Source organism: Aquila chrysaetos, chromosome Z, assembly GCF_900496995.4.
Source record: "Aquila chrysaetos chrysaetos chromosome Z, bAquChr1.4, whole genome shotgun sequence".
Taxonomy (NCBI): Eukaryota; Metazoa; Chordata; class Aves; order Accipitriformes; family Accipitridae; genus Aquila; species Aquila chrysaetos.
Window position 1 is genome coordinate 21195950 of NC_044030.1, and position 22100 is coordinate 21218049.

Sequence of the window (22100 nt, forward strand, 5' to 3'; positions counted from 1 at the left end):
TTTGGCTTTGGGGAGTGTTGAACCAGGGAGTCATGCTCACTGTTGCACAGCCTTTAAGGTGATCAGCATGGCAAGTGTGAAACCAAAAGGAAAGCTGTAAAGATAGAGGGAAGACAATAACCTTCAGTGGAGGAAGACAATAAATGGCAATGGATGTTAGCCCCTCTTACAAACTTCAAGTCTTAACTGTTGCTTACCCCGTATCAATCAGAGTAATTCATTCCAGTTACTCACAACACTCAGTCTTAAACCACAGTAAATCAAAATTACCAACAGTGTGCATTTATAAGATCTGTTTTGCTGCAGAAGCATTAACGGTCAAGGCTGAAAAAAAAACGAACGGTACATTTCAATACAAAAGCCATCTGAGCCTTTACTATAGAAGTAATAAGGCATTTATTATTTCAAGAGCCCTGCATTCACAATATCCCCTTTTCAAAGAAAACACCCCTTCCTTCCCATTTTTTATGAGGCTAATTTGTAGTATGTCACCACTGTGAGACTTCTGAATGTGTTCATAACAAGACAATAAGAGTAAGCCACAGATGAATGATGTGTAGTAAAAATCAATAAACCTTATAACTAGTCACTAAGGGAACTGATTTTATGCCTATAAAAATAAAACAATTATAGCAATATTAATGGCAGATTCATCATAGTAATATAAAAAGTCCAAGTGTGCTTGTCTGTTGGAATCTTTAATTCATCCTTCTGTATTAAGTATTCACAAGGTGGGAGAAATGGAACCGACTTGAAGAACAAGCTTTAACTTGTAGTAATTCAACCTGTCAAAAAAACCAAACACAAAAACAAAAAAAAAAGAGTAAAACTTTAAAAAACAGTTTTGACAATCAATATAACTCGGATATGCAGGAAAGGACAAAAGTTAAAGCCTCAAAAACCTGACCAGTAAATCTGACTTTTTTTCCTGTCATGATTAGTGATTTCATATTACTGTGTACTGTGTTAACTGCACTGTAAAAAAACCAGGTGGCATAGCCACATAAAATATTTATTTTGTGGTAATGCAGGTTAAGCACAGCAAAGGACTTTTTTTTTTTTAATTGACAGGTTCTCTGTGTTTAGGCATCTATTGATTTGGGAGTCGGGGGCAATACTGACATAATAGAAAAAATTTGCCTATAATTTATAGCACACAGAGCTGGCCTAAAACAGGTATTAGAGATCTAAATTCCACTAATACCATCCAAGGTGTTACTATGGGCCTTTTTCGAGCCTATCAGCGTCAGCTGAAAGAGGTCCAACTGGCTTGGGCCCCGCATCACCCGCTGGGAGAGGACAACATCACAGGCCCAGTGGGGAGGCACAGAACAGGTGCAAGTGCACACCAGTAACTGGAGCCCCAGAGAGACCCTCTGGGGACACAGACTAGTAGCTGTGTGGCAGCTGCAGCCTCTGCTATCTACACCTATGACACATCTTTCAAAGTGGCCCATAGACACCATGAAAGTACAAACCCAACTTTTTTTCTTTATTCTGATTGCCAAATTATTTAAGGCAGGTATAAAAATGAAAGCATTCGATATACATTTTACATAAAAGAAACTAGATTACAGCATAAAACAAGTAACCAGGCAATGGCATTAAAGTCTCTCTTCTAAAACAGGGTAATTGTAAACATTAAAAAAAAGACTGCAGGACTATTCAAGTAATAGAACAATCACAGATATCTTCTGGTATGCAGGCTATTAGTTATCTGCCATTCAAGATTATCAAAAAAGACATTTCATTATTCACAGATGCTCATTATCTCCATTTAAAATCTATACATTATATACAACACAGTTTTTGTGGTACTAGAATCCCCATGCCTTCCAAAGGTATATTTTTCACAATACACAATTACAATGAAACAGTGAATACAGTAACATTTTACACTGATGCATCTTAATAAGAGCCACCAAATAGACATCTACATTGTACCAAAGTGTCATCACAGTTAGCCTCTCTGAGAGCTTGTGGGAAATATCAGAAGGGTATGCAAGGTTCAGGCACACTGATACATAACATTATTTATTTACAATCGGAAAGAAAAAAAAAGAAAAGAAAAAAAGGAAGAAGAAGAGAAAAGAAACAAACAGCCTTTTGCAGTTAACGCTTTCTAAACATGACAAATACATATCTCCTTTTACTGTGTGGTTCGCAACTTAGCAGCAGACCCTGTGTGCGAGCCTTGGTACTGATACAAAAAAAGTAAAGAATATATATATATTTTTATATATATATGTATATATATATATATACGCATATATATATATAAAAACAGAAGTCTAATTACAGCAACATTTGTTACTCTGTGATAAAATCTGCAATTTACAAAAATGAAATGACTGGTTTTTGCCTGCCATTAAGGCATTTCAAATTAACACCATGGAACTGATGTCTGTAATAAAGCGCTTCCTCATGTGATCCAGTCACATGACAATGTACATCTCCAAACTCATCATTCTCTGAAAAGAGAAAGAAGAATGTTTTAGTATGCAGCATCCTTTCCTCCTAGGTTTTTTCTGCACCTTGGATACACCATGAAATGAAATCTACACAGCACTCTCAATCCCAAGAATGAAAGACAGCAACCCACATCCTCGTCCCGCCCCTGCCAGGAGCAACATACTAACAAGTAACCTGTGCCAGAATTTATCTTCTGGGTTCTGACACCCTAGCATCCATCAGCTCTTTCAGGGCTACAAACTTTCTCACTCAAATAATTCCAGCCAAGAGCCTTATATGGTCACTTCTTTTCAGAGTCAGCTTTCAGAAAGACACCCATAACCATGTAACATTACAGTACTATTTAATATATTAAACTCTGAGGCTTAACATGGCAGTGATGAAAGAAACCCTAATGTTAAGGATGCTTTGGGTTTTTCACTTGAGATGAGATCATTGTAATACAGAAGAGTCTCTTTCCTCTTGAAGACTAAGGGTGATGGTTGAAGAGTAAATTCTACTGAAAACCTAGTAAATAACTAGAGAAGCAAATGCATGGAATGGGTATGTAACTTAAATAAGATGTCACCTCTAATGGACTCCCAAGCAAACCTCTCTCAAAGCAAGATCAGCAAACCAGGCAGACTTGCAGAATAGATAAAAGCTTAAGTTTACCTGGTAGTACATAGATCTAACTGAACATGAACTTTAAGCCCCTTTTATAAAAAATCTGGATCTTAAATTATATTTCATAATCACTTGTTTTATCTTAACACCAATCCTTAAAACATAGTCTACGGAAAATCTCAGAAGACAGACTACTTGTTCCTTCTCAATGATCTATGTTACAGTCAAAGGACACAACTAAGGAGAAAATGTCACCTTAAAAAGAATAAAACTACAATTAACCCAAAGTCCCAAGCTTTTCTTCATCCTTAAAAACTGTATCATACAAGGAACTGCAGACCATCAGGCTATAAAACCTATGATTTGGTTTCTCCTTTCTATGTTAATATATATAGTTTAAGATTTACTGGCTATTTACCTTCTTTGTGCAGGAAACATACCAGATGCAGATGCCTGCGCAGCCACCTGCTGAGTGGCAACAAGGGCAGCAGAGGTCAATCCTGAGGGAAAGAAGAAATGAAGGAATGTTGATGTACTTCTGGTTTTAATGGATTTTTGTGCTCAGAGAAATGTTAGAAAGCATCTCTAAGGCAAACAGACAAAAAACCCCACCATCAGAAAATGGTGGGGTTTTAACACTACATAAATGGCAAATTATTTCAGGCAACAGCATTAAGACAAGTCTGCCCAGTATGATCAATATGCCTCCATATAGTAAGCTAAATTGTCCTTGATAGATATTTTACAAGAAAATACAGCATTCCTACTTATTGTATTCCTTTCCAAGTACTGCACCGCATGATGCTAAGTGGTTTATATAAGTTCCTGAATAGGAAGCTCAGTAGAAATAATAGGTACCAGGAAACAACAAGAATCAAAAGTCACAGTGAATTACAGAAACGACATGCAAGCTGCTCAGAATACAATACTTTCATAATAACTTACCATTTTTACAGTTTTCCTACTGAACAAGCATAATGCATCCCAAAAGGCAGATGGAATCACTGAATCAAACTGAGAAATGTCAAGACTCTTACACAGGGAAAATAACTGCTGAGGCACCAAGTGAACGTAATGAATTCATGTCATTTAGCCACCAATAGTGATAGCATGTACTTTGCTGCATGGGAGGAAATCTTCTTTTAATTCAGCTAGAGTCCAGGGTTAGAGAAAAACAGTCAGACTGGTATAAAACCTAGGGAGAATGAATCATATCTTACTGTGCTGCTTTTTCCCTGACTGCAACTTCGTGCACTACATTTGCCAAAATACAAAGAGTCCTCTTTCAGATGGTCAAATTATAACAAGCTCAAACCCTTGTGACTGCAAGGCCTTGTACATAAAATATGTTCAGTATAAAAAGCTTTTGTCTTTGCTACACTTCTTCCATTGCTTACACAAAGAAGGAGGTTGTTTTGTTTGGTTGTTTTACTGCTTTTTAGCCAGTTAACGTCACTTTGCAGTAGGAATCAAAACATGCACGTGAATGACAGCCTAACCGGTACATCTTTAGTAATGCTCTAACACCCAGTTTTGGAAACAAAATTTGCTATTTCTCAGGCATGAAGCTATTTATTTGCTGTTAGTCCTCACTCTGAATTTTCAGGTGTCCCTCCTAAATGTAAAGCACTTCTGATTTAACAAGGGGTTCTCTATCCAAAATGCTTCACATAGGCATGATTTCCAATATCAAGGTAAGAACTCCATAAGGCAAGCTAATCCCACCACTGGAAATCTTCTGCTCACCTTGAAATGGGTCATATTGCCCAGGTATAAGGGGGTAACCCATTCCAACATGTGTGTGATGGTGCGTATGGAGATGCCGCTGGCTAAAAGGAGAATGACGGTCTCGTTCTCTTTCTGCTTCCCGTTCACGCTCAGCTGCTGATTTTTCCACAGGCTAGTAATGGAAAGTGGAAGAAAACTGGTGTGAGAATTTTAAAAGGGACAAAATCACAACAAAACCACATTTGCCATTACCTGGCAACAACCTTTTGAATTCAAATGATGAAGCTGATTTATTCTGAAGAAGTCTCTCTACTAGATTATTTGCACTTGATTCTAATCTAAAGCTGGTGTATCTGGCTCATGGAAGATTTTCCAAGACACAGAGATTTTGAGGCAACACACTGCAGCTTGAAGCCACCGTGATGACTTCTAGTTTTGGGCTCCCTGAAACTTGGCTGACTTGCCAATGCCTGAAAAACCTAGCTGAGCTGCTGAAAGCTGATGTAAATGAATCCTCAGCCCTCTTTAATGCACTCTGGGGATCAAGCCTGCCTGAATAGCAAGAAAACCCTTTTAAAAACAGAATCAGTCAGTGACTTGCTCACAATTAAAACTAGCACCAACTTATCTGAAAGTAAAGTAACAGTATTTGCTCCAATGTGGAGATCTTCAGAAATGGAGACTGTTAATCTGCTGTTTGGAAGATGTGGCTTCTTGGCAAACATAGGTAGGGGATATTACCAAATCCCACAGCCCAACTTCTCATTTCATTATCTGTTTCCAGACAGGAGCTTCCTGTTTAACTGCAATAAACTGTGCACCAGCAGGTATCTCTGAATCTATTTTTCTATACGAGTCCATTCATTTAAGATAGGAAGACTCTTGAGCACAGAACTGTTACACATGTCACTTCCAGTTTATGCCACAGAAGCATCCTGACTATAAATTACTTTTATTTTAAGCAGTACTATAAAGAAGAATCATGCATTCAGAGCTTGATGCCAGATTGTGTGCTTCTTAAAATGATGTTCTCTACCACTCCCCATATGTACCACTCTTCAGTAACAACAGATGAAGCCTTACAACAGGGGACTTGCTGCGATACTGGTTGGCATGCTGCTGGAGCAAATCCAGTGCTTTGGACTCAGTGGTTGATTTTGCATTGATGCTTGGGCTGGTATTGACTTTCTCTGCCTCTTCTCTCCCTGACATCTTCCCATAAACTGGATAATGAAATCCTGGAGAAAGATAGGCCCCTGCAGGTAAACAATAAATACCACATCAAGTTACCATTTTTACATTTTGGTTATATCAAGGTGGGAGGAGGGGATGCCAGGAGAGAGGATAGCATCAAAAATGGATCATGCGACTATCAAACAGCATCTTTGCTCTTCAATTTCTTCACCTAATTTACCCTGATGAATGGAGGTTATAAAGAGGGTTGAGCTGATAGCCATTTCAGACATTTATGGGTCCTCTTTTAAGTGAAAGGAATAGTAACTATAATGGTTCTGACAGTAAGTGCTTAGAATATTTTTATAGGCAATAAACTATCTGTCAGTCTAACAGCAATAGCAGACTGTCAAGGGTTGAGAAAACTGTAGCTGGGAACTGTGACAGTTCATAAAAGGAACATCTTGTATTAAATCAGTTTCATCTACGGAACTTTCCCTAGTGGAAGCACAAGAAAAACAAATGTCACCCATGAAGCTTTTAATTTACCCTAGCTACTAACAGAAGTATTAAAATGCAGGCTTTACTGCCCTTTAAGGGTGTAAATCTTAACTAGCGTGCAAGGCAAATTTCAGAATACATACCAGGATAGCTGTGCATTAGGACAGGAGAGACTGCGCGATAGGCTGGATGGTTGGGATCATACATCTGTGGATAAGGATAAGCATGCAAGTACTGGATATATGACTGATGCTGACTCATTGGTGAGGAAACTGCTACTCTAGCACCCCGAGAGTCCTTCCAATTTACAGGAGTCTTTCGATCATCATTTTTTATCTTGCTCTCATCCACTGATTGAGAATCAGAACGCTTGACCTCTTTAGGCTCCTCTTTAATGCTTGCTAACGAGACAGGAAGGTTAGGCAGGGAACTTTCCTTATTAGGTGTTTTTCTAGGGCTGTCTTCTTTTAACTTTTTCTCACGATCAAGTTCTTCTGATTTTTGCTGATCAAGGTATTTAGGCTGATAGACATAATGATGCCATGTTCGTGAATCTGGATCCTAATATGGAGGAGAAAAAAAATTTTGTTCTCAACTTAGATGTTGAAATAAGATCTTTATTGATATTTCCCATACTTCAGTTAATGTATTTTTAATAGCTGTTTTAATAACATATCCCTATTACATAGAGGAGAGGTTTGCCTGCTACAGAGTGCCTTGAGCTCAAAATCAAACCAATATTCCCATGAAGGACCAAGAGACTATTATCAAAATTTAATTCAATTGCTTCATCTTATATCCTTCTTCATGCCTTTAACTAGTTTAATCATGAAATACATATGCATTGTATCAAAGTTCTGAGACCACGCTATTCATAAAACATTTTAATTAAAGCCCATAGAGAGATTTTCCCACTAGAGAGCAAAAAATATCTGTGAACCACAAAATTAAAGCTGGCTAATGATACGCCAGAACACTCAGATTACCTGGAACAAGGAACCTGAAAAACTGATCTAGCTGGAAAGATGCTAATGCTGCCTTCAATACTACAAACATTCAGGAATCAGTGGAAGTCAGGCATTAAGGCAGACTTCTTCAGCTGACAGTCTTATTTCAAGTTTGTAAAATTACAGATGGGTAAGTATTTACAGGATTAGGACCACATAGTTTAAAGAAAATGTACAGGATATCATAAATACATTTTTGCATAATATATTACGTAGACCAGTTTATAAACACGTTATAGAATTAGGTAGGTGAGTTCTTTAAAAGACTACACCAACTCAGCACTGAGCAGCACCAGGAAGGGTACTTTTTTTTTTTTAATACAGGATAGGCAAGAGCTCATTGTAAACATTGTCTCTGATTGATACACATTTATGGCACGTACAACAGAAACATAAGTATGCAACTAGACTCTTGGACAGTCTCGTTCAAATACTCATTTGAATCAGCAGAAGTCTTCTACTCGGGGTGGTACTATCCCACTTCCTTTGGAACTCCCTAATTCCCACTTACCTGATCCCACCGTATCTTGAAAGGCAGCCTGTAAGGGTGAAGTCTGGGATGTACCGTACACCAGAACATGAAAGCATCAAGCATTGAGGCTCCGGTTCAGAGCACAGAGACAGTTGCACTGCCTCAAGTGAAGGCAAAGTGACATCTAGGAAGGTCAGCACAAAGCCACTGGATGAAATTCTGGTTCCACTGAAGTCAATGGCAAAACTATCACTGACTTCAATGGAGAGAGGATTTCATCCATTGTGTAGGTCTGTAGGGGCTTGAGGTTGGTTGGGGAGAGAAGGGGAACTTAACTGCTTCAAAAAGGTCACCTTGGGTTAAGATAAAGAGCTGAGCTTCAAGCCAACTCTTCAAAGAACCAGCTCACCCATCTTTAGTAAATGCCAACTGTCATTTAACAAAAAAAAGGAACACTTCAAACCATGTTTCAAATCTACTTTAAGTCCTCTCACAATGAAAGCTGCTTATTTTTTTTGAAATTTCTCATTTCTGAACTAAGCAAATTGCTTAGAAGAATTTACATCTGAAAGACAAATCTAATTCTATTTTATCCATGCATGTAATTTAAAATAGTCTATTCAGGTCTTAAACCTGGGTTCTGTCACCACCCTGCTAGATCTTTTTTTTTTTTTTAATCTTTTCAAACAGCTCAACTAAAAGGCCTATTGGTCTCTTCACAGACTACAGTACTATCCAGCATGAAAAAAGGATGGTGGAGTTTGTTTGGCTGCAAAGGTAGATGAACATAGCAGAATCAGGGACAAAATCTCACATGACTTAAGGATAAATCAAGACGCTCTTGTTCCATTTCCTGTGATCTCACCTGTTTAAACCTTGTGGTTGGATCTACTCCTGTTTGCTTCATGGAGTCCATAACAGACTTCATCTCCACAGCCTCCTTTATAAGCTGGTGGTTTTCCATTTGTTTAGCTTTGAAACTGTCAGACTGAAGCTGCTGCTGGTGATTGGAAAGGATCTGTGATTTGCTTGTCTCCTCACCTTTGTTAGGGACTGATGACCCTATTTTAGTGTTATTTTTGCTGGACTCTGGAGTTGAAGGAGCCTTTGAAATAGTGGCAGATGGAATATTCTTCTGCTTGTTGTCATCCTTCCCAATCTCCTTCAAGGGGGGGTCATTCTTCCTTTCACAGTCCCTCCCAGTTTGTGCCATTTTCTGTTCTGCTAGTCTCTGGTCCTCATAGTATTTTTCATACTGCTGCCTGTAAGCAGGGTTAGAGGCCATTAAGGACTTTTGGTCCATATAGAGCCCATAGGCATACTGTCCATAATAAAGTGACTGAGCAAGTGCAGGGTGTCTTTGCGTTATTACTGACTGATGTTGAGGCTGCAAATTAGAGGAAGTGCTTTCACTTTTCTTGGCATCTGACGGTTCTGCCTTCTCTTTCTTTTCAGCCTCTTCCTCAGCCTCTTTTTTGATCTTCAGACCCTGTGGGGTACTGCTGTTCCCAGCTGCTGGGGCACTGACCTGTCCAGAGTGCATGTAACTTGGGGAATAATAAGGATCGTAGCCATGGTAATAGGGAGAATGAGACTCTTTTGCTTGAGCTGATTGTGCTGTGGCTGAAGAATGTCCTTTTACAACACTGTCCTTATTAGAAATAATATCTGACGGAGAGCTGGCCTTTGACCTCATGCCCTCTGACCTGCTGTCAGAGCCACCATCATCAGCTGCATCAGAAATATCCGAGTAAGCAGGGCTGTTGGTTTTAGCGGCTGCACTATCTGCACCATTTTGTGTCAACACGTGCAGTGGCGCCATGGCAGATTGTCCATTCACCAAAGTGCTGCATTCCATCCTGGAGGCACTCCCTATGGAAGGGCTGGGCGCATTGTCTGTAAATGTGTAAACCTTATCAGCTTCAGCCTTAATACTTGCCATCCTGCTCTCTTGAGACTCTGACAGTCCATTAGCTAGCACTTCATTCTTGTTGAGATGGTCCTTTAAAAAATGTCCAGATAAGTCTTTCCCAGACCCTTTTGAATCATCCAGCTTTCCCAGCTTAGAATCCATCTTGGGGCTTCCCATCTCTTTGCTTTCTTTGTCCTTCAGCTTTCGCTTCTCCTTTTTCTTCTTGTCTTTGAGTGATGTGAGAGCTGGGTTTACAGTGCTTGGCTCTCCCATAATTGTGGGCTTTGGTTGAATAGGTTTTAGCGGAGGGCTCTTTGGTGTAGCCTGAACAATAGTAGTTGTTAGAGAGGGCAGTCCTGGTATTGTCCCTGTAGTGGTGGTTGTAAAGGCTGTAGTAGGTATAGCTATTAATTGGGGAGGAGTGGGTGCTGGAGCTGGGGCAATGGGCCTGGCTGTTTTCAGTTTGGAAAGGTTTTTATCCACTTTGCAATTGTTTGCTTTCTTGCCTTTATCACCCAAACTCTTCTTGTCGATTAACCCTTCAGCCTCCAATTTCGGCATTTCAGTTTGCAAATTGCCATCTGCTACCGAGCAATTATCCAGAGTGGTTGCCATATTAGAAATTACTGGAAGGCTGTTCAATTCACTGTTCAGACCTTTCTTTTTGCCAGAATTCTTGCCAGTTTTGGAACTGATAACTGAACTGGGGCCATTGCTGGTCAGTTCCCTTTTTCCCTTGGGTGTCCCTGGGGTAGTGATGGAGGAAGGAGATGTCGGTGCTTTTAGTGGATCAAAGCCTGGCAAATTTGTGCTTGGCTCACTGCATTCAAGTGCCACATTACTCAGTGCTTCCTCACAGTCTGAAATTTTGTCTTCACTGTCAGGCTCAAACTCCAGTTTGTTTTCTGGGTCTAAATGTGCATGAGCCTGATGGTATCGCAGTCCATTAATGTGCTTGTACTTTTTGTTGCAGTTGGGGTGAGGACAGTCAATCAGCACTGGAGAAGAGCAGCCTTGGTCCAAAAAAGTAGTCTCGGGTTTCCCCTGTGGGGTTGTGGGAGTGCTTCTAGAGTTAGTACGAACACGTTTTCCAGATTTATTGTCCTCCGAACTGGAGTTCAAATCTAGCTCCATTGGAGGCTTAGTCTTCCTCTTGTTTGTGGATGAGGGGCTGGCTTTGACTTCATCCATGGTGCAGTTTGGGGGTGTCCTGCGCCCACTTGAGTTAAGGCTGCCCCTCCTCCCCTTCCCATTGGCACCACCTCGATTCTTATTCTGAAGTCCTCTGGACTCTGCAAAACTCGCATCATTCCCAGGTACAGCTGCAGCTGCAGCAGACCTTGCCCGCTTTCCCCTGCCCCGTCCTCCGCGCATTTCCAGGTCACTTGTTGGTGATTCACAAAACCTATATAAACAAGAGCAGATTTCATCACCAGGAGCCATGAACTGAATAAATACCAAAACAACACCACTTCCCATAACAGAACCTTGATACATGTTAAAGGAAAGATGTCCTTCTTCCATATGAGAATGTTACAGTCTCAAAGGGAAAATAATTTACAAAAGGACAAAAATGGCAAGAATGAGGCCACCTAATTAGAACAATGTAGAGAAAAATTTTCCAAACTTACAGAAATGCATTTTTAAATTAATTGCCCTCTGACAGAATCCCATGTATTTCCCCTTCCCTCTCAAAAACACAAAACAAATAAAAACTCACACCCCACATTTCAGTGTGGAACAGAGAATTACTTGTTTCACTGGTGTATGTTTTCAATTATAACCAGTTGTTTTTTATTAATCTCTGTACAGTCTCTTGACAGAGATTGGGGGTGAAAATACAGCAGAGAAAAAACAGACTCAGAATAATTGCCTACCTCGGAGGGGCCCAGTCATGCTTCGTGCAGTCCAGCAGTGTTCCCACATAAGTCTTGTTCCTCCACGTAACATTTACCACTAGGACACCTGCCAGCGAGAGAAAAACAAAGTATTATCACAGTCAGAACAATAATTGAGGTAGGCTTTTTGTTTGGCTCTTTTTTCATTTTTTCTCTCCTTCCCCACAAAGTGAGAGCATTTGCTTTCAAACGCTGTGGTCTATACTCTTCCTCTTCTCTGGTTTCAGTGGCCTCAAGTTAAAACCCACACGAAAGGCAGCAAACGGCAAAGAACAAGAGTGTGTGCGCGCATGTGTATGTATGTGAGAGAGAGTGTGTGACTGTGTGTAATCAACATACAGCTGACAGAAGGAAATGGGTTTTGCCATGTCCTGCTGTAAAACAGCAACACTCACCTCTTAATTTTGCTATTATTGCACGTAATTGCTTTCGCTTGGCAGCCAGCCAGCATAAACTAAGCACCAGTTACAGTGTTTAAATCAGTAGGTGACTGAGAAGAATCTGCTTTGCTTTGAACAATACGATAATGATGCTTCTATTTATTTGAAATTGCATATATCCAAACACACAAACACACACACACATTGCAAGTTTTGTTCAGCAGATATAGGATGGAAACGTGTATTATTTGCCTTGCTTTTTCTTCTGTGGAAAGCAAGGCACTAGACATGAAACTGCAACCATACAGTAAAGCTAAGAGAAATTGTGATAGAGATACATAGAAAGAAAGATCCTTTTAAAAATGTACTGTAATTTAATTGCTTTTCCACTCACGACTTTTATTAAATGTAAATTTGCCTGTCCACCTAAAGCAGACTTCTAACTTTGGTTTATTTGAATTACACCTGTAAAATGTGTGCACAGTCAAGATATCCTAAGTAACAATAAAATAAATGTGGGGGATGTCATTCAAATGTTTTCGGGTTGCTCTCAAACACTTCTTCACATAATTTATCATCAAATTTATGGACTAGCCAGCATAATGACCTCTTTAATTCATTAACTTCTGCAGATAAACACAAGGTAGTATTATTGAACCAGCCACCTCTTCTCATTAGAATGTACACTGAAATAAAAAATATATTCTACCTAGCAAAGAAAGGCAGGATGCAAAATGTTTCCAATTTATGAGAGGCGTGAAGCACTAATTCGCAGCTGCCAGCCTTGTGACTTGTTTTTCCTCCACACTTCCCTTGTTCTAGCTGCAGTGTTTCTGTAACGGATATAATAATGGCATCGTGCCAGAATGTTTCCAGCCGGTCTTTTTGCTTTGTCTTACCAGTGCAATTTCTAATTTTGCACTAAACGATCCCTCTCTGCTCCACCAAGGTAAAGTAAACATGCAACCAGCCCCTTATTTCCCCAGGGGCCTTTTAGCAGCGGGGAAGCATTTGAAGCGCTGTTAGCGGAGGTACCAGCGAAGAAAGGATTTCCTTGAAAATTCTCTGTAGCAGATTTGAAAATTATTCCCCATATGGTTTTAAGTTGCCATTATAGCAAGGCAACTAGCATTTCGTGCGCTGGGACCAACTGGTCCGAAGGATGGAAAGATAAACGGCTCTTCCAGCCAAGGTCAGAGCCAGGCTTTGAATACCTAGAAGGATTAGGGTTAAATCGCTATGCTGTATTTTTACGACCTACGCAAACTTGGCAGCGTGGAAAGAAACCAAACACGTTTCACCCTCGCCCCCCTCGACCGAGAGCCACCGCCGGAAAGGGCGGCTGAGGAGAGGCTCCCGCCCGCCGGCGCTGAGGGGCCTTTGTCGCCGCCGGCCCCGCGGGGCGCCCCGGCCCCCGCCGCCATTGGCCCGCGCCCGCCGCCAGTTCCGGCTCCAGACTGGCCGCGCCCAGCTCTGCGGCTCCCGCCGCCGCCGCCAGCCCATTGGCGGCAAAGGCCGGGCGGGGGCGGGCCGGGCCGGCCGCGTTTTGCCGCCGCACTGGGGGCCTTCGGCGGGCAAAGGCAAGCGGTCGGAGGAGCCCGATCGCCGCGAACGGGCTCCTGCGGCCGAGGGCGGCCCGGCGCGCCCCGCCGGAACCGTCCCCCGCCCGGGCGGGGAGCTGGGGCTTCCGCAGCGCCTCAGCCACGGGCGCCGCAGCGCAGGGGAGCGCGCGGGCTCTGGGACAGCGGGTGCCGTGTCGTTTTCCTCGAGTGCGGAAATCGCGCCGTGTCTTGAAACCTCTACCCCTGCTCAAAGCTACGGGCAGAAAAACGCGAAGAGGAGAACGCGTCAGCAGATCCACAGAGGGAATCCCTCTCGGTGGAAGTCGGGTTTCTCACAGCCAGCAACTGCAAGCTATGTTCCCACCTGCCACTCGCATGCTACAGAGAGATGCTAAAAGGTGTTCCTCCGGTAACCTTGATGCTTTCTGTCCACCTGAACAGCTTGTCAGCTGTGACTCCTTAACGCTCCAAGTGAAAGTCACGGGTATTTTCCATCGCTAAATTCTGTGTCATGCAGCCCATCCCCCTGCAAGCAGCACAGTTGCTCCCTCCCGCCCAGTTACCAGTGTTTGTCCAATCTCCTAAACGTACAAAGCAAGGAGGGCTTTCTGACTTCCCACGGGGTATTACGGGAGAACTAACTGCCAGCCATTCATTTTTCACCAGTTCACCTTTACCCTTCTGTTAAAATGTAATTGTTAGGTTTTGTGGGTTTTGGCGGTGGTTTGGTTTTTTTTTTTTTAGTCAAGGTGTACTCCATCTTCCTCAACATTTGTAGTCTTGTCTATCTCTGCATGTGCTTCGTTTATTTATATAACAGTTCTAGGGATAGTCTGTTACCTATTTATAGAAAAGAGGGCAAAGCAGAAGGCATGGAGTAGATGTAATAATAAAACCCCCTGAAATCAATACACATTTCAATAATTCTTTGAAGACATTCAAATGACCTTCCAGTGTAAGAAAGTCGGTACTTCAAAAACAAACACAAGTAAGTTCCTCCCTTAAAGTCAGTTACATTTAGCATCTCACTGAGTTTGTCAGTCTTAGCAAAGGCCCTGGTATGTATGTAAGTAGGAGTGAAGATTAATCTCTACGCTGCATTAGAATAACTGGCAAGGAATAGATTTCCTTTTCCTAATCAACAGCCACAGGTAAGATTCCACAGAACCAGCAGTGAAGGTAGGTCATTTAATCTTCTAAGGTTGTCACAGAAATGGGTCAAGAGAATATAAGTAACATGGGAGGTAGGACTGACCCCTAAGGAAACATGCAACTAGAGGCTTATCAGACAAAAGCACTGGGAAATGAAAACGGAGATGGCAAAGGTAACTATGCACTAGATGCACTACTGAAGAGAAAGGCTTATTTTTGCTGCGCCCAGTCACGGTGTACTATTACAGGTTTCTTTGATCCAAAATACTGGTCCTGGCACAGAGTTCAAGCTCAAAACAAGAACCTCTGCTGGGACTTCTCTGCACTGTCTCAGAAGCCATACACAAATAGTACTAGAGCAGTCTTCAGTTCACCTCCGAGCACTGCATCTCAGCACAGTGGGCATGCAGTCATAGGTGCACTAACCATTCTCTAAGTTGTTCCAGCTCCCCTTTTGAGCATGTGTGTGCTGGGGCATGGCTCTCCACATACTCCCTCCATCTTAGGAAGTAACTAACGTATCACATACAGAATCAAACCTCACTGGGGCTGTGTCAAGTCATAAGAAGTCCCTGTAATGAGACTTCCCATTACATTAGACTATACGTCAGACTATACACATCATGTAACAATAATTTATTTAGCATTGCCTGAACAAGAGTGAAAATGTAAAGACAGTCTGAAGAAGCCACATCTCGTCTGAATGTAGAGATGTTATTTTCACCTTAAAAAAAGCTCAAAAGGCTAAACTATTTCAAGTAACCACTACTGAAGAATGGGAGAAAAATTCAGGTGCTTGTAATGCAGTGTATCTGAGGGTATTGGGACTCTTAAGATTCCAGTTCAGGAAACCTGGCCAAATATCTAATCCTGTTCTTATGAGGTTGGATCAAACAATAGTGAATATATTTAGACCACATACAAATGTTTCTTCCACCAAGTAAGGGTGTCAACTCAAGAGTTTCACCAATTACCAGAGCACAGTTCATAAGAGTTGGATGTAATAGAGAAAAACTTTTCCCAAAATGAGGATGTAAATTTCTTGATTTAATTTGGTTTATCATTCCATTTGCAAACTACGTAACTATTCAGTTATAGTGTATCTGAAATTAGCAGTATCCTCTGCAGTCTTCAATGTCAAATATCATAAATTAAATCAGCCAAGAGTAAGAAAACAGAAATTTCAGAAGTTACTACCCATGCTACTCTTCATCATTAACAAGTAGACAAAGGAAGTGGTGAACCTGTTATGTGTAGGAGTTACAAAATGGTGTTTAACACAAGAAAATGGGGTCATGTTACCTAGAAGTTTTACAGCTCACCTACATTAGTCAGTACCTTTTCTGCTGAAATCCATCATTAGCCAAGGCGGGATCATACACAAAAGCCTTAATGCACTGCAAAGGTGCACACAGAATGTTACCTAATGCCCACCACCGTCAATGGAATTCCCTCCTTTAACATCAAGGGGAATTTCATTAGCCTGTTAGGAGCAAGAAAAGTTTCTGTATTTTGGTGTTCTCCTTCACAGTGCATGTACCATTATGAGCTTTTTTTCTTTACTTGTCACATTCATTACCACAATGTTTATGGCAAAAAATTACCCAACAACAGATAGGAAAAACTAACACATGCCTAGAGGAGCACAAAACTATTTTACATAAGCAGTTCTGATAGATATAATGTAATAATCTGTATGAAATAACTGTGGCAATTTGTACTTGGATTTTATTATGGAATGAAAGGTCACATGTCACAAAAGTGATCTGTAATAAAATCATTTTCAGCAATCTAAAGAAAGCACTTTTTATGAGTTCTGTGGATGCAATGTATCTGTTCTCTTTCCCTTGCCTTCCCTTTCTTTTCAGTGACTGCATAACAAAGTCCAGAACTAAAATTGGCTATTTACTATTAACTAAATGTATAGAATGATATATGTTATTACAAACTGGAAATGAACTACCTAAATCTGTTGTTCAGTACTTGAAAAAAGAGCCACGCTCTTTTGAAGTCAGCCTAACCAAGGCAAATATGCTATTTTGACGTAAAAAAATCACAATCACAAGACATTTTCAGTAAAAAGGCAGGGTACCATTCCTGTTGACTACCTTGACACTGCACTTCTGGCAGCCACATCAAGCTTTTAAGGATCTACTCAAATCTAACAGGATGCACTCTTGCAGATGTTCCTTCATCTAAAGAACAAAAGACTGAAGGATCTCGTGTGAAACAGATACTAATCCTTCTGCTTTCTTGACTCTGTTTTCTGCAATGAACATTAAGCCAAGAATTTTTATGCTTTGTATTCAAAACTTTGAAAATGAGATCATGTGGTTAGGAATCAAATTATCACATTAATGTATTAAATGCAGGCCCCAGTTTTTTTAAATACTGGCTTTAGAAAACAAACACATTCAAATTCCAATATAAGTAGACATTACTCAATTAATCAGACTGGAAAGCCTGACAATGTTTATAGCATAGGCTGCTTTTGTGTTCAGATCACAGCAACTGCTACAAAATTCTGTTTTAGTTCAAGTTGATTGTTTTCCCAGAAAACTCAAAAGACCAGTTATCTGAACGGGTAAATGGGTACGCCTTCATTTTTGTAAAAGGAGCTGTTCCCTCTGTTCTTAACAGAGAATCTGGACAAAAGTATCTGCAAAATTCTGGAGAGAGCAGATCTGCACGAAGTCTTTCTGAACACTTCTGTAACTGATTTATTAAAGAATATTTAAATGATCTTCCAAAACTAGGAATCATTTGTTTGCTTTTAAGTCACCAAAAGTCACTTAGGTTTAAGAAGTCACATTTAAACGTAAGTGGAGCCCTACTGCTCAAAACTCCCATTCGGTTAACAGTTCTGCCTACTGCCTTTACTATTCTGAGTATCATTTTCAGACAACTTTTGCTGATGCCAAAGGAAGATCTACCAAAGTATACTATGCTTTGTAGTAATTTTTATAAGATTACTTCTTTGAAAGTTTAATACAACCAATTCTTGTAGCAGTATTCCTGTGGCACAGCAGCTCTTCAAGGTTGAGATGCAGTTCTCAGTGTTGAGAAGGCCTCACATCATCACTTGACATAACATTACAGCAAATTCAATTCTTCGTATCTTTATGATCAGTGAATCCACAAATTTGTTTGCAAACCAAATTCCATTTGCCTTTTGTCCCAGCCTTGCCAAGTACAAACAATACAGACATGTCTGGGATAGCTAAACCACAGCATAGCTGTCATCAGTGAGTACGCTGCCACCATGGATTAAACACGTTTTGTTCTGCATCTGGCACTGCCATTTTTTTAATCTCACATATATCTATTTGACATCACTGTTCTAACAGTAAGTACAGTATATGAAGTCCGAAAAACTGCAAGATGAAAATCTATAATCTTAGGATTATCTCAAGCTTTTTCATTGCCATTGGTTTAGTAAGAGCAGTGTAACTCATTTGCCTCACAACATTCACCACATCATCATCAATCCCAGATCCACATACACACCTGCAATTCATCCAGGCATAAAAACCACAGAACAATGTTTATATTAGACTTGCAATGCAAATGGCTTATTTCTTCCTGATTGCTTCCATCAAGAAAGTAATCTAAAATTAACAGTAAACATTCTACCTATAAAGTCAAGTCTTCTACACTGAATACTGATCTGGTAGACATAGAATTTATTTACTACTTTAATCACACTCTGTCTAGCATGGCACATGAACGTAACTACATTTACAGCAGGTGCACATGTAACAGACATCAACATCAGCAAGCCTGAGAATGTAATGACTGTCAGGTGGTCTGGAAATGCAAGTCTGGTGGGGGGGGTTTTGTTGGTGTTTGGTTTTGGTGGTTGTTTTTTGTTTTTGTTTTTGTTTTTGTTTTTAAAGAGCCCTACTGCTGCACTGAATGTTTGAAAAGTCACTTTAACCACATCCTGTAATCAAACCATCTGGAGCACTGATCTGCAATTAGTCATCCTGGACACTGGACTTTATCTGAACAAATACTGTATAGCAATGAAGCTGAGAAGATTGGATAGCTTTAAGGAAAAGGAGCATAATGAAATACTGCTGGTACCGTCATAAACCTTTGAGACGCTTAGCTGTGGTGTTAATTTAGTCCTTTATGAAAACATAGTAAGCTTAAAGGTTAAAGGGCTGAGAGGCTAAAACCTGCTATTTCAGTTAATGTTGCCCTGCTGGTGGCTAAAGCAGGCTGGCATTACTCTAGCCACATAAACTACAGCAGCTTCTTAAGCAGCATAACAAACTTAGTTCATATCCATGTGATTTCCAGCAAGTTCTGAGTAATGTCAACCTAAATTTCACAGATACTTCATTCAAATGGCATGCCCTTTCTTTCCCCCTTCATTATGAAGTCATCAGTACAATATATTTAGGGTAGCAACCACTACCCTAGCTTGAAATAGCAGTGTTACACCTTTACTGATACACAAACAAAACATACATTCCCTGGACTTGCATTACATAATCCCATTTGCATTCAGAAAAAGAAGCAGCAATTATACAGTGAGGAGTACCTCTTGAAGCCATGGAGTTGGGCCACCCAGGAGACAACTGTTTCATCCCACGTAATAATAACTAATATATTTTTTCAATCTAGAGGTTTATCCCAGGCCATATAGAAGAATAAACACTGAAACAACTGAAGAACGCCTGTTTCCCCATGAACCCATGTGCTTAATACACAAAAGAACACACAGCCACTTCCATCACTGTCACGTCTCCCACAGCCTTTGTTCTGAAGCCTGACGAGCTGCATTGATTTGGGAAAATCACTGAGCTTCTTGGAAAACTAGACTCTAGCTTATTCACACCATCTATTTCTTTCTCATGAAGACAGCTGGTCAATATTCAGTTGAATGGTCAGCTAAAAGCAGCTCTGGTTCCTTTTCTTTTTCTTGCCTCCCTAGTAACATTACCCTTTTCCAGCTTTAGTATAAAACAAACAAGCATGTTAGGAAGACTTGTTGCAGAGGGTGAGAAATGGTGGTGCCTCTGGACAAAGCTACGACTGAAATGCTAAAGGCAGGTTGGCTCTGGAAAACAGGGCAGCATCTAATCAAAGAGTTTATGTCCCTTATCAATTATTATAACAATCCCACTATAATTTTTCCAGTGTATGTTTCTTCTAAAAGACAGTCTGCCTAACAAATAACCAATAAGCAAGATATAAATGCAAATGGAGAGCTGAAAGAAAAACAAATGGTCCTAATCAAATACAAGGCTAAATTTTACACTCATTAAAAGAGCAATAAAAGACTCAATGAAAACTGTGTAATACCCCAGAAAGTACATCAGATTGGGTCCCTAATGGCTTGTAGGTTTATCCACAACTGAATAGTTCTACTAAAATACGAGCTACTTAGGATGGTGATTTTGAAAACTATGAAGCCACAGCAGCGAACGTAATTTTCTCCTGTCAGATTTATATCAAAGTGATTAGATTTTGGCAGGACTAGGAAAACTTTTGGATACATTGCTGTTACACCTCTTGAATGTCAGACCACATGTTTGCAGTGTTTACAGGAAAATGACCAATTAATGTTATTGTAAACTAACCATAAGTTTCTGACCCCCGGAGTACAACTAAAGATTTAGTTTTGTACAAACCTTACCTTTTCTTTGGCCTGAGTAACTGAACCACTTCACTGTTCTACTGAAGCTTGAGAATAAAACTGCAGTCTTACTTTATTTCAGTTGACACTAAAAATGCAAGTTGAAAATCATTTCACATCTGTGTGTTCTGAAGAAAACCAAATCTGTTTCAGAAATAAAAGTGTTTTGTTTCTAGCAGATTTTTTTCTCTTTTACTTCAGTAATCATAACTGTGATTCACATAGCCTGACACTGAAAAATGTCACATAGTCTCAATTTTAGGAGAAGGAAATGCTGTTCTGTAATCCCCTGAATTTCGCACTCGCTTCTCAAGGGGTGTTATTTCAGCTCCTATGTTGCTGCCCTGTGAAACACATGGACATTCTTCTGCCATCTACTAGAGCGAAAGAAAAAAAAGCCCCACAATCGACTGCCTTTGCTTGTACTCTAGGACCATATGTCACTTGAGATAAGCAACAGAACATAGGGCTTTTCAACTCATCTGTCACACTCACTTCCTGCAGTTTATATTAATTATGGGATCTCTTCAGCTAGTTATTTCTCTCCCAAACTCTTTCACCCTTAAAAGCAAGTAAATAGCAAAGCAAAACAAGACTGGAGTGTAGGGAAAAGAACTATTGTTTAAATGTGAGAAGTAAGACCAAAAAGGGAAAACCAAAACCATTTTTTTCTCACCCTGACAAGCATTCAGGAGTTCCTTTAATAATTATCTGCCTCATTCCTATTCTTCATCTCAGACACCAGACCACAGAAATACTGTTTTCATCAGCAGACTGTTGAGAAACAGCTGCAGAAAAAAGGAAGCTGGTATAAATTTAGGTGTGTATGCATGTGTGTGTGTATCTGTCTATCAAAAAACCCCACTCTTAAGGAGCTTATATGGTTTTGTTTTTCTTCCTAAGGTGAGTATTAGGACATCTCAATAGAAGTTTGTGTCCCAGCTCTGAACTCTGCTACTGTAGGAACAATCCACTTGGAGAGTAAAAACCAAGCAAATAACAGATGACAAAATGCACCTCTAAACCTTCACGTGTCTTTGGTGATAAGTTCCCCAGTGCTTTACATCATGATAAAGAGCTGCCAGGTGCAAACTGGTACAATTACTTATCAAACAGTAGAGCAGCTAATGAAACATAAAAGGAATGGAAGACAGAAGGGACAGAATTTGTGGAAAAGAAACAGCATGGATAAAGAAACAATTCCAAGCCCAAACCATGAAAATGCTTCCAAATCTGTGGACTGCAGATACCAGAATTGCAGTTGAGCCAGGCAGACAATTCTGCTCAACCTCAAAGAGCTGCTGCTGATCCATGTACCTCACTGGGATTGAGAGGCAGAGCTTCTTATAAATTATGATGCTTTATTTAAAGTCAAAGCATTTATTTGCTTTTGTGCCAGCTTTGGATCCTTTTCATCTCTAGCTACCAGGCCCAAGAGAAAACACATTCCTGTAGCTCTGCTGGCAGCCAGCTGTGGCCTCAGTAAATCATAAAGGCTCCTAACAAGCCATTCTTTACAAAGGCCAACTGCAGTTACTAGACATGATAACTTCGCTATTATTCCACTCACTGGAATTGAAAATAGCCATT

General features: G+C 40.4%; 1 protein-coding gene across 6 annotated transcripts in view; it reads right to left on the minus strand.

Annotated features, from left to right (window-relative positions):
• Positions 1–377: 377 nt before the first annotated feature.
• Positions 378–22100, minus strand: part of ZNF608 (zinc finger protein 608) — an 88608-nt gene continuing 66885 nt past the window's right edge. For 4 of the 6 annotated variants that reach the window (XM_030004927.2, XM_030004928.2, XM_030004926.2 and 1 more), the window contains exons 4-10: positions 11749–11836; positions 8825–11276; positions 6624–7041; positions 5890–6062; positions 4825–4978; positions 3519–3578; positions 378–2471 (exon numbers count right to left, since the gene is read on the minus strand). In XM_030004927.2, coding sequence (XP_029860787.1) covers positions 2335–2471; positions 3519–3578; positions 4825–4978; positions 5890–6062; positions 6624–7041; positions 8825–11276; positions 11749–11836 — 3482 coding nt within the window. In that variant the 3' untranslated portion in view covers positions 378–2334. Of the gene's footprint in view, positions 2472–3492; positions 3579–4824; positions 4979–5889; positions 6063–6623; positions 7042–8824; positions 11277–11748; positions 11837–22100 lie in introns of those variants that run through there. The other 2 variants (XM_030004930.2, XM_030004931.1) reach the window with 2 other exon arrangements.